Here is a 13,623-nt window from a genome sequence, read left to right as displayed (position 1 = left end):
CCTGTGTACTTTATATGTAATCCTTCCTCCTCAGAATGATTTAAGATAATGTATATACAACTGAAATACAGAGACTGAAAATGTCTTCCAGAATTTTTGCTTGCAAAACATTCAGAAGAGGAGAACTCCCTGCATATGGATAAGCACACTGAAATCACTACGGTAGTCCCCAGACTTCACACAAAGCACTACTATGAAAGAGAGAGCTAGAAGAACATTCTGAGCATCCACGTGAAAATGAACACATTAAGCAATATTCTGACAGTCGCTCACAGAGTCATTATATTCTTCTAGTGTCGAGTAGTGTGCAAATTTATTAGAATAAGCCTCTTATTCTGATGTATCATTTTATTTAAACTGAGATCTGAATAAAACTATTGAAGTAGAACAAATATAAATATCAGCATTTAGAAACAATAAACAAGCAACGTCATTTTTTTTAAACATAGCACTTCTTAGGAAAGTCAGTTTATATATGAACCTGGGCTACTCTTGATATTATAATAAAGTGTATAGGCAGATCCTTTTAAAACAAAATTACTCAATAGAAGGCACCATCGACATTTTAATGGTATAACATTTTTAAAGAAAATTTACCTGTGTAACTACCACCTTGGGAGACTTAAAAATTAAAATTATTTTCAAATTGAATTTGCCTTTCTCCATTTCTTATTTTGGTTGTAATATCTAGGGAAAATAGGGAAATTCATCTTACCTTAGCCCAAAATTTCCTTTCTTCTAGGGCAAAAGTCCACAGATTCAGCACAATGGGTCTTATTCCTGCTTGTAGCTTCTAGGGCTCAGTAACCAGACTTGTCAATCAGTGAGGCTGGGAGTGGCCACACTCCCGAAGACCCAGTCAGCTAGCCAGTCCAAGATACTTCCAAAGCTGCTTTGTAGAGCTATGTCCTTTAAAGTTTAATTTACAGGTTAATAAAAAAAAATCATACAAAAACATTTCATGCTGCAGAGCAACGTGAAAATCCACCCCAAATACACTGTTCCCACAAGTAAAAATTCCACCCCAAGGAAATATAGGTATTGTGCCCATAAAGAAAATGGAGGAGAGTGAGACAGGAAGCCTCCCTCAGAACCATAATCCTTGTGCTGGGTGGGTTGGATCTGTGGACTTTTCTGCTAGAAGAAAAGAAATTTTTGGATAAAGTAAGAAATTTTCCTATTCTTCTTTATAGGGAAAGTCCACAGATCCATTATAGTGGGATGTCCAAAAGAAGTGTATAACCAGGGAAGGAAAACAAAGAACGAATAAGGAGAGAGGGCTCTCACTGTTTTTTAAATATATTCCAGGGTGAACATATCATACAGACCCCTCCATCCAATGGGAGAGGCTGAGGAAGTCTGCAAAACTTTAAATTTGCAAAACTTAGTGAAGGTGTGAAAAAAACATGACCAGGTAGCCACTGTACATCTATATTTGTACGTTGTATGTATGAATCTTCAGGTCAGGAGGATTCCATGGCTCTGAATGAATGAGCACTTGTCCTTTCGGCCACTTTGCATTGACGCGATCCATCCAGGCCTATAACTTACCACTATGCTATACATACAGACCAGCCCCTTTAGCTGCCCTGTTTGTAAAATACCTTATCAAGGCTAAAAGAGAAGTGTGTTATAAACATATCTGAATATCCTATTTTATGCGTATTGTGTATTTAGTTAGATTTAATTTTCTGGCCTTGGGTGCAGAATTTTGTCCTTCAGCAGATTCTTCTTGTAGAGGTTGCCACTTGAATTGGATGTGAGACCCAGAACTTCCCTTGACAATGTAGGGCCAGCCCCCACTCACTCTGCTTCTTGTGGTTGTCCCGGAGTATGTTATGACATCCCCTCCCCCACCCCAAAAAAACAGCCATGCTTTTGAGCCATGAAAGAAAGTGAACAATTGCAGCTATGGCCTATCAATTTCTTCATCTGGAAGAACACTTCAGTTTCTTTGCTGGGTTCCGGATGCAGATAGGTCCATTGACAGACAGGCAACTCAAGGCTGTCTCTCCCCTTGAAGACGTTGGATCTATAGACTCCACTCTCCTGTATTTTTCCTTTGCTTTCTTAACTGATATTTATTTCCTCTTTATATGAGGTGCTTGAGTATACAGCAGATTTCTTTTTTTTTTTCTTGTTTTTTTAAATATGCCCCAGGAACAGAGATTAGAAGCGCACAGCCATATTGAAGATCTGGCACCACCTTGTTGATAAAAGCCATTGCTGAAGTGCTGTAAGACACTACCGGTACATCTTGGCTGGTCAAGACTGGACTCTTAAAACCTGATTGCTCTGTTGGAGGTCTCATCTTCCATTATCCTTGGATAAAATGGTTCCCTCAATAAGGTTCCCTGTTCTTGAAGCTGGCATGGATTTTCTTCACCAATCCTTTCTGACTGCAACACGCTGTGACTTTCCAAGTACTCCTTGGCACTGGGGCAAGGGAAAGCAGGAATGATGGGTACTACAAACTCAAGATATTTAGAAATTTATGGAGAAAATAATCCACATGAAGTCTCTCTTTCAACAGAATGTTATTGCTAGAGCCCTTCATTCTTATCCAAGACATTAGAACCATGATAGATGTGACTGCAGAATGGGTGACATTGTGACTTCTGAGCACTGGCTTCTGAATCCTGATCTCTGATAGAAATAAACGCCTCTGGAAGCGGATATCTATGACTACTCCCAGAAGTAATATTGATTGCATGACATCATTGGGATGTTGGTGATATTGCCAAAAAACATGTTGTTCCAAAAAATCTGAACTGCGTAATGGCTGCTTTGTGGGCCTTTTCAGGAACAGTAATCTGATGGATGGGACACCTTATGTGTATATGGAACCCTGTCTGCTTGAGAAAAAAACAGCATTGACTTGCATTTTGGAAAACACCCCTAAAAAGGCAGGTAGGCCCAGGAATAAAGAGGTATAGTTGGTAACTTTGTCTGTTGCATGTCACACTGATCTCTCCTCTGAGAGGGTCGCATAAGAGTATGTAAATAGGTGTTCATCAGATCAATTATTGATGGAAATGGATGCTTTGGTAGAACGTAAGGTCTCCATCCTGAACTGAACTATGGCTTTTGGATAAAATCCACTCAAGAATTTCCACTTGAGACTCCCTGTTTGGAATTTGGGCACTAGAAAGAAGACAAAGAAGAAGTGTAAATCTTGTTATTCCCTGGGAGATCAATTTTGAAGCAGATTAATACTGCAGCCTTCATATGCTCACATTTTAATTGGTTGGAAGAAGGGGATGTCAATCTTGGTTTGGAATGCTTTTAATCTCAGATGTAAGCCACACTGGGTATCTCTGGTTAAGATTCATTCTTCTGACAGCATTGATCCAACACTTGAAATTTCATGTTCTCTATTTGGGAAACCACTTCAAACTGAATCAGTCTGTAGTCATACTTGCTTGAAAAAACGCAGAGGGTTGTCCTGCAGTATCTCCTCTGTCTCTTATGCCACTTTGTGTATTCAATCAGCTCAGCTAGATGGACATACCTCCTATAACTCATAACTGGATCAAAGAGTGCCAAGACCAACAGTAGGTCTGTATTTCCTTTTGATCTACCAGAGTGCCTTCGGTTACGATTATTTTTTACATTATATTATTAATTATTATTATTAAAGGAGGATTTCCCTGGTAGTGCCATCAGGATACTTAATAGTAACAAATACCTGATTTGCCTGGGGATTGGATTTCTGGAAGAATATACGGTCCACATAATACTCCTGAGAATGGTTTCAAATTGCTCCTCAAAAACTGACTCTGAGGTTCTTCCTCTGAGGGCTGTAGCCCAAAGACTGAAACAGCTCTCATGTAAGTGAATATGAGGAGACTTCTCTGCACTTTCTGGGCTCTTTCTTGTCCCTTTCAGAGCCTTTAATCTGGGAAGATTTGCATTACAGCGAGCTAGAAGGGGAAGAAAGTCCCTGCACCTCTTTTTCCTCCTTTTACTACGAAAATCAAGCCTTAGAAATTTCCCTTGTGGAGGAGTGACTCCTGTGGCCAGAATCTGTAGCATGCCTTTATCTTTCCTTCCCAGTTTGTCAGAGTTATAGGGGGGAAAAGTGAGAGAAATTAATCTTGAAGTCCAGCTACCGAGTGTATCCTGATTTATGGAGCTTGCCACCCCCTAAACGGTAGGACAAAGGGAGAGAGAATGGCCTCTATCACCTATGATAACAGAATATCACTGAAGAGAGACCCTGGAGGGAGAACCTGCTGCTGTGCTACTGAAATAAGTGTAAGATTTGTAAGGTTCACTCTTTTGAGAGGATTACTTAGTAGGGTTCCTTAAACTTTACAGATGCTCCCTAAACCCCTGCTTGAGGCAAGGGCACATGGCACAGCCCTTTTGCCTCACTGGATCCGGCCGTGAACCAGGTAGTCTTACACAAGATGCTGCATGGTGCTGCCCTTGGTCCTGGGTGGACTGATTTTAATCAGCAAGCAAAAACCTTGATTTAAATAATTTTAAATCATGTTTTGAATCCTAATTTAGTTATTTTCCTAAAGAAAGGCTGAGTCTCATGTGTTGGTAACCATTACAACATGTTGATCTGCAACTAAATATAGTCTTTACACTAAATTCAGTGCTTTTTTTTCCTGTGTGTGGGGGGCTAACCTGGAGGATACACTATATCCACACACAGTTAAGCAATATTATCGCTTAACCTACATTTATTCAGATTCTTAATTTTCACATTTTTATTATGATTAGAAAATGGTGAATGATGCCATTTCTTATTTACTAGATGATTAATTTTTACTTCTGATTTGTGTTAAGTTATATATGGATGGAAATGCAAATTCAATTAAAAAGCACAGAAAAGCATACATTTTAAAAATAATATTACTAACTTAAATGTGCTGGATACAAAAGAACAAAATTTAAATACAAAACACATTTTGATAAACTAACAATTATTAAATAAAGGAAGACTTATCTATAGTTAGGGAACTCAGCTAATTTTGGCCCCTATGTCCTTCAACATTTTAGAACTAGTAGATCTCATCCTCTCACGTCTACTTTTTGAAACTGCTTTTTCAACTCCCAATTGGATTCTTAACTTTGAATGAACTAGCCATTCAACTGCACTAGCTGAATAAACTGAAATGAAGAAAATATTTTCTCTGCTCCTGCAGAAGAGGCTACATGCTGTCAAAAGCCAGTTTAGCACTTCAACACACTCTGGTTCTAGATGCATAGCCAGTGACTTCACCAATTCACTAGTTTGACTTTCTTTAAAATATGACAGCAAACATGTACTCCTTTACATTATTTTTGGTATTTAAATTATTTTAATACATTATGTTAAGGCTTAAAGTTATAATAAGCTGTCAAATTCAAACATTTTTTTTTAAATAAACCTATATTTAATTGAGATTAGAAAATCTGGTTTAAATTGTTTTAAAGGTTTTAATTTTTTTTTTTAAATCATCAATTTTTCTACACCCTGCCTTTGTCTCACTGAATCCCATATTAGGCCCTGCTGTTCTAAACAGCAGCAGCCCTTTGTTTCACTGAATCCCTTAGCAAGACAAGCAGAGCTGCACAAAAGTTGCATGGCATGGTCCTTTGTTTCAATGGATCCCTCAGTGTCAGGCAGGCTTCCAGAAAGGCTGGCTTACACCTTAAATTAGTCAAAAATAAGTGCTGTTCCAGCTGCCCCTTACCGCCTGCTTGTTCCTCCATGTCTGGGCTGCTCTCCCTCCCAGTCCTGCAGGACTGGCTATATTGGGACTGGTTGATTCACAGTGAGCACCGTCCCATCAGTCCCACCAGTGTGGAATGTCTGATCCACTACACAAACAGGGTTCAATTAACCTGCCACCTTTGGCACAGCTGACACAATAGGGTCTGATTAGCCCAGATACTTTCGCATTCTTTTCTGCCAACTTCTCTAGTCCTCTTACTGGCTGTGAGGTGTTCCACCGGAAATGCCTGCCCAGACATGTTACATAGGAAACTGCTGCAGGCAGCAACCTCAGTATAAGAAGGGAGTTTCCAGCAACCCTGCTGCAGACCCTCTCCCCCCCCCCCGCCCCGCCACTCCTGAGGCTAAATAGCAGTCCTGTAATGCTTAGAATCCTTTTTGGTTTTGTTTTCTTGTTGCTCTAAGCAGGAGGTCTGGTAAAGTCTTCCAGCAGCTGCTGGAGGCAGGTCAAACTGGCTAGCTGGCTGGGTCTTCATGGATATGATCACTCCCAGCCTGCCTGATTGACAAGTCTGGTTAACGCCCCCAAGAAGCTGCAAGCAGGAGTAAGACCCATTGTACTGGATCTGCAAACTTTCTCTGCAAAGGCCGTTATTTGTTTACATCCTGGTTGTCATGCAAGAACATTATGTTACTCTCACGCCCTTTAACTTCCCGGGAAGAACATATGCACTTTTTGCTTCTGCTTCTTATGGCCTGATCCAGAGCCTCCTTGAAGTCAGTAGAAAGACTCATTGACTTCAATGGGCTTTGGATCAGGCCCTAAAAGAAGAGTGTTTGACACAGTTCAACTCCTCCCATTGTCTTCAGATGTGTGAATATTAAGAGAATTATTATTTGTTGTCTATTCCTAGTGCTATTAAATGTACTACATGAATTTTAAAGATCCTGATAAAACAAAGTACTGTACTGGATTATTTCTTAATTGATATTTTAATGTGTATACAGACTATTATCTATCTAACAGGCCCACTCTTAACCTACAGCCATCTTCCTCCTGACCCACAATGCCAGGCCCCAGTGTTCCAGCCCAGATCCCTTTCCTTCATCCTTCCCTTCTTGCCCAACTATAGAATTCCAGAGCCTGTCCAACCACAAAACAAGATTGGACAGTGTTTCCATCCCCACCAATGGTCACTTTGGTTATCTGAAAACTTGTCTTTTTAAAAAAAATAGTATCGAAAGCTAAGAAAAAGTTTTTAAAAGCAAAATAGATTAATTTTGGGGCCCATCAAACCTTTATTCATAGTGAAAGTCAATTTCAATTTTGTGGTATTCCCAACACTCAGAACAATAATCAATTACAATCCTTTCATTTCTACCCAGTTAAACCATTGTGAAATCTTTCTCACGATAAGCTAACAATTAGAAATGTTTGAACTATAAAAGAAACAAGACAATAAAATCTGTTTGTTCTAAGTTGGCACACTACTCTATATTGCATGCAGTAGTTATGCCTTACTTCTTGATTTATTAGCAACAAGTTAATTTTTCTTTGCCTCAGAAACCTTAAAATAAAAAAAGTTATAACAAACCACACACAGATTCTTACACACACAAATTTAAAACAGACTAAGAAATGCAAGCATATTCATATCAGAGGTTGTAAGGCTACAGAGATATTAACTTCCTGCTATGGCAAGTCTGTGGTATATGATCACAATGAGTATACAATTAATTAGCCGGGAAAAGGTTGCTTTGTGCCAGTATCGCAGATGCTGATCTGATCTTCCCAACTGACTTAATTAACAACGAGTTAGTTTACCCTATTGCATGCCTCTCCAATAGTCTCTGGACTGGTATTGTTAACTTCCCAAGAAAGCGCTTGATGATAGGACGACTCTTGGCAAATTTGTCTTTAATTTCAATTTCCAAGACGTCTGTTAGAAGTGCAACAAAAGAATATTTCTGAAAGAAAGAACACATTCAGTAGTGTATCATTACACCATTATTCAACATATATGTAAATTTACACCACCTGTTTGTGACAGGCAACCCAAAGCAATGATTATTGATGATGGCAGCCGCTTCCAGATTACACAATGATGCTACAATCATTAAAAACAAAAATGTTTCTTCCTTCCCCCTCCTCGAAGAATAAATGGCTTTTTCATTTCTATATTACTATGATGTTTCAATCAAAAATGAAGTTTGGTGAGGCATCAATGTTCTGCTTGGAACAGCCTACATCAACTAGTTAGACTTCCACTAGCCTTCACCTTTCAGTTTTCAGTACAAATCACCACCTTACCAGAATGGCTAAAAACATTCTGGTAAGGTGGCTGGTTGGCTAAATAATTCTCAACAGGGAACAAAACTAGAGGCTACAGTTCAACTTCGTTACACACATCAACCAGACAGGTTCAAATCTCTGCACATCTGGCAGACTCAAATCAGCAAATGAGAGTCATGAATAAAAACAAAAATTCTCATCCTTGTCAATCAGGGTTGAGTTTCCTGTGATGAATGGAATTTAAAGGTTGTTAACCATCTGTTTGCTATAGAAATTGAAAGCTGTCATTGTGGAACCCACAGAGAAAAGGAGAAGACCAATTCTGTACCAAATTCAGCATATGTAATACGATCATAAGATGATAATGTCAAAGCATTGCTACAGTGAAACACACAGCAGTTAGAGCACGCAGATATAGTTTGTGGGCCAATGAACACTGCACAATACATTACCATTTTAGTAATAAGTTGCAAAAATAAGAGACCAGAGAAGAAAAGAGGAAATGGGGGGGGGGAGGGATAGCTCAGTGGTTTGAGCATTGGCCTGCTAAACCCAGGGTTGTGAGTTCAATCCTTGAGGGGGCCACTTAGGGAACTGGGGTAAAAATCTGTCTGGGGATTGGTCCTGCTTTGAGCAGGGGGTTGGATTAGATGACCTCCTGAGGTCCCTTCCAACCCTGATATTCTATGATAGAATAGAGGATTTTTGGGCAGGGGGGTTTAACTGGCTATTAGAAAGAAAGAAAAGAAACTCCAACTAAAACTCTTATTCTGAGCTTAATTGTGGGGGAGATCTGCATGACTGTGAATGATGCCAGAGTGATATCACTGGGGGGAAATGCCCTCTATTTAGCCACAGAACAGCTAGACCATGAGTAGTAGCAATGACCTTACATGGTCCTGCTTTGTTGCTAATCTACTTCAACCATGTTCCCTTGACCTCTCTGTTGAGTCTGTGAAGTCAGACACCAAATGTGGTGGAGGCATACGTACACTACAATGTAGACTCAGAGCATCAATTCATTTCCCGAAAACAAAACAAAAAACCGTGAATGGTCATCAAAAGGTTAGAGGTTTTGGTTACAAAGGCCTGGTCTACACGGGGGGGGGGGAGGGCGAGATTGATCTAAGTCACACAACTTCGATGTACTTAAGATCGACTTACTGTGGTGTCTTCACCGCGGTAAGTCGACTGCTGCTGCTCCCCCGTCGACTCCGCCTGCGCCTCTTGCGGCGGTGGAGTACAGGAGTCGACGGGAGAGCGCTCGCCGATCTGGCGGGTGGTGTAGACATACCCTAAGAAGTATTCATTTTAATATTATTTCCAGTTCAGTGGGTTTTTTTCAAACATACTTTTGCCATTCAGCACTCAAATGCATACGAGATAGTGTCCATTCTAACACCAAAACAGCCTTCCCTGTGGAAACAAATCTGAAAAGTTGCCTTTTGTCAAGCTACATATAATAATTCAAAGATCATCCTCCCTGCTTGATGACAGAGAAATCTTTGAACGTGCCAGTTGCTATGCGCTATGAGAGAGAATAATTTCTCAATGAACTGTAGTTGGAATCATTGCCCAGGCTGAGCCTGAAGATGAATGTTAACTTCCCGTGCCTTTTTGTAACGATTCTTCTCACAACATATAATCCATTCTAATTAATTTATTCCTGCAATTTCAAGGAATCCACAGGGCTATTAAGCAATTTCAAACTTGCTATCAGAAGAGGGACTGAAGCTCACAGCATATGGTTCAAACATGTTACAGAAGACAATTGTTCCTACCCAGCAACAGGGTTCCTACAAATACTGCAATTTCCATGTCAATTTAAATAACCAGTTTGTAGCATCAGACATTAAGGACCAATACATAAAAGAAGGAAACAATATCCTAGTGACTTATTGCACCAGCCAACTGAAGGAGTTCTTAAAAGGCATACATTACCTCTCTGTGCCAAACAGGATTAGTTGTGTTACTGATGATAGTAGATCTTTTTTCCTGACCATGATGGGCAAATGTAGGAAACGTGCTTTTCTTTCCTGGCTGAATGGACATCTTTAGGTAAGGATCAGGATTGAAGAACATCCCTTTTTTTAGCCCAACTGCTCTAATATCTTGAAAGAAAGAAGGAAAAGGAACAAAAGGATTAAAACAAGAAGTTCACAAATTAGGTAGTCCTAAAATATTACCTCAGAATCCAGTTTACCATAAACTGTTAAAAAAAAAAGTAACACAAAATTACTCATAGTACGATTAATTAGATCTAGTTAATGGAAGTTACCTATGGCAGGAATTCACTCAGTTTTCCTGAGAGAATAAACAGATGAGGTCATGAGGCTAGATCAGGCTCTTGTTTTACATGCTGGTCCCCAGTTATTTCTAATATAAAATATTTTGCGCACTTCTGACTCCGAGCTGCAGAATAGTTTTTCTTCTGTACTTAATGTATTTGCATTCAGAGAAAAAACACCCAATCCCCACTCCTTCACATGCTGCTGGATTTAAAAAATAAATAAATAAATAAAAATAAAAAAGGAAGAGCCATCCATGAAGTAGGATAATGAAACAATGTTTTTCAGGACTAATATACTGATGCATAAAGATCACCCTAAATATTCAGGGAGCAAGATGGTGATCTGGGCTGGGATGCACATGCTCCCAAGAGAAGAGATGCAGAGTTTTTCTGAGGATGTTTCTTTCTTTACATAGAGCTTTTTCCCCATGGAAACAAAGTTTGGCAGCCTTGTATTATCTGCTGTATGGTGGAGTAACTTACACTGATGCTCACCTGCCAGAAGAACTTTTGCTCATATCCTCAGCACCTGTTTAAATGCTGGGGCCATAAGCCTCAAATAGCCAGGGTAAGAGGGGTACTTTCAGTACAATAATTGATTTTAAAATTATTTTAAATTTTAAAATTCAAGTATTTTTCTTTTCCGGTTCCCTGAAGCCACAGATTTCTGGGTACTTCTTCATGAGGTCTCCTAGCATGTAGTGTGCAGTCTCCAACCTCAGTGAAGCTGGCACACACAAGGTCAGATGTGCAATTTTGTATGTAGTTTTTGCACACACAGAAAAAGCTTACTGTACTAAAATGAGACACTGAATTTGGATTCAACCTAAAAACCCCAACCCAATGATCAAAAGTAACCGTTGAGGGTGAGGACACATTAAAAATAGTGCATAGGAAATATCATAAAATACAAACTAAATCCTTTTAAAAGCAATTTCTTCATAACTGAAATGACAGAGAAACACCACTACAGTTCTCTATCATGCACTTCTCATCTGAACCAGTTAGACACACTCCTTCTCCAGGCAGGAGCACAGTTATGCTTGTGAAAGAAGCAGCCCTCTGTGCCTCTTTGTAAATGGTTATCCACCAGCCATGAAAGCAATTCATGCATAAAGAGACAAGACCTCATTAGCAAGCAAGAGAGACTAATGTTTTCCCCCACTTTTTAAAATATATCCATATAACTTAATTTTAAATTATTCTGAATACACTCAGAGCTTAAGAACATGCAGGATCCTACAGCCTAAGGCAGATATATTATTTCATCATGCAACCTCATTTTGCACTGATATATTAATATAATAATGTACTGCATTATATCACTAATGCTTTCTGACATGCACTGTCATAGCCTATAAACAGCAATGGTTAGGGAGGTTCAGCCACTCAGCTTTCTACGTATTCCCAACTAATTTTAGAGACCTCTTTATAAAAGCCACCTACCCTTTCATCATCTTTAAAGGCCAGCATTTTGACATGGATTTATCTGAACATAGTTAATTAAAGTGCTCTTAGAAAAGATTGGAGAATGAAAAAGAGCAGGCTTTAAAAAAAAATATGAAAGACACCTCCATAAAAGCAAGATTAAAACCTGACCTTTCAAACGAAGTTGGTAAGTCAAGATGGGAGCACATGAGGAATATTATTTGCATTATGTTTTCTATTCATTTTTCCCCCCAAATATGTGTAAAAAGAACAGGAGTACTTGTAGCACCTTAGAGACTAACAAATTTATTAGAGCATAAGCTTTCATGGACTACATTCGAAGAAGTGGGCTGTAGTCCACGAAAGCTTATGCTCTAATAAATTTGTTAGTCTCTAAGGTACCACAAGTACTCCTGATCTTTTTGCGGATACAGACTAACACGGCTGCTACTCTGAAACCAAATATGTGTGTGATCCAGTTCTGTTCACACAATAGTCAAGGAAAATGAGTTCTCAGTCTGTAGCCAAAATTTGTTTCATGATTAAATGATGTTAGTTTCACACCAAAGCAGAAGTCATAGACCTGCTTTTCCCAGTCAGTCTGCCCAAACAAGATTGTTGTTTCCATGCTCTGCTGCTAGCCGAAGTGCAAGGAGAAATCTACCCTGACCGTGCACCTGTTTTGACTATCCCCTGGAGCCAGTGCAGGACCTAAGTTTGTCTTCTTTGGCACACTGCTTTCTTCACTGCTTTTCCCCTTTGGTAATCAGAGTGCTGATGAGCAGTAAAGGTATTTATGAATGGACAGATGCTTAGTTAGCACCACACAGGGTCCAGCCAGTTGAAATGTTATATTTATCCATGTTCATCTCTGATGGAAGCGTTAGCAAACCAAGAATGGTTCACAGCATTGCCGCAGACAGAGGGGAAAAGGCCATTCTGGTGCAGAAGAGCATTCTGAGTGAGTGAATAGATGAAGACAGCTCCTCCCCACCATTCCCATACCTGCAAGTTAGGTGCTCCACTGAGCAGCTATTTTGGGAACAATAGGCAGTATATTCAGAGATGTGTCCTGGAGAGACTTCACTAATAGAAACTTTACATTCTGAAACATTAAAATGAGCAGAACAAAATGCCATCATTTGTAATTTCTTTAATTGCTGGAGCTAAAGGCTGAGTTTTCAACTTGAATGAGAAGGAAAGATGTGGATACACAGGCTAGATAATCTAGTGATCACTTCTGGCCTTAAAACACAGTTTCATTCACTTCAGCTTCACTGAGCGTTCAATCATGGAACTAAACTTTTACAAAGAGTTCATGTTCCATGGGTGGCGACAGTTTTCAGAACTGCCAGGCTTCATGGACACAGTATGCGCCATCTTGGAGTGAGCACTTCAGGAGTGTGAGGGGGTGGGGGGAAGAAGAGGAATGTTCCCAAGGAGATGACTGCATATTAGGGGGAAAGGGATGTGGAGCAGAGCACGCTTCCAGAGGTCTGACAGCATGGGTGCCAGGGGCATGCTCCTGGTGACAGCAGCCTGCAGAAACGTACTACAGTGAATGGTACATGAAGAAGGCAAGCAACAAGGCTAGCCCTTGATGCGGGAAGAAGGAGAAGACCTGGAGACCAGCACTGCTGGTGTTGGTTTGAGACTTAAATTTCATTCACCACTACTGCATCATGTTAGTAGGCCAAGGCTAATTTTGAGAGTCCTAGATTAGAAGTTTGCTCCCCAGAAGCTGCCAGGTTAGGAGACATCCTACTCCCAGGGGAGGATTTTGCTCACTTGTGATAACACGTAAAAGAATCTATCGCATCATTCAGAGATCAGCAGATGAGAGCAGAGGGGTGGGAAAAAGAGCACAGAAGGGAACAGGGTTCCCCACCCATCACTTGAGTAACTGGGTAGGAGAGGAGCTACTACTATGTGTTCTCCCAG

At 39.9% G+C, this 13,623-nt stretch overlaps 1 protein-coding gene across 5 annotated transcripts in view; it reads right to left on the bottom strand.

Annotated features, from left to right (window-relative positions):
• HECW2 (HECT, C2 and WW domain containing E3 ubiquitin protein ligase 2) overlaps window positions 1–13,623 on the bottom strand; it is a 256,868-nt gene that overhangs the window by 95,022 nt on the left and 148,223 nt on the right. For all 5 annotated transcript variants that reach the window (XM_054044395.1, XM_054044394.1, XM_054044398.1 and 2 more), the window contains 2 exons: window positions 9,906–10,075; window positions 7,497–7,639 (listed from right to left, as the gene is read on the bottom strand). In XM_054044395.1, the coding sequence (XP_053900370.1) occupies window positions 7,497–7,639; window positions 9,906–10,075 (313 nt within the window). The remainder of the gene's footprint in view (window positions 1–7,496; window positions 7,640–9,905; window positions 10,076–13,623) is intronic.

The sequence above is a fragment of the Malaclemys terrapin genome, chromosome 11, assembly GCF_027887155.1.
Source record: "Malaclemys terrapin pileata isolate rMalTer1 chromosome 11, rMalTer1.hap1, whole genome shotgun sequence".
NCBI lineage: Eukaryota > Metazoa > Chordata > Testudines > Emydidae > Malaclemys > Malaclemys terrapin.
Note: the sequence above shows the minus strand (reverse complement) of the source record. Positions and strands in the feature narration are given on the sequence as shown.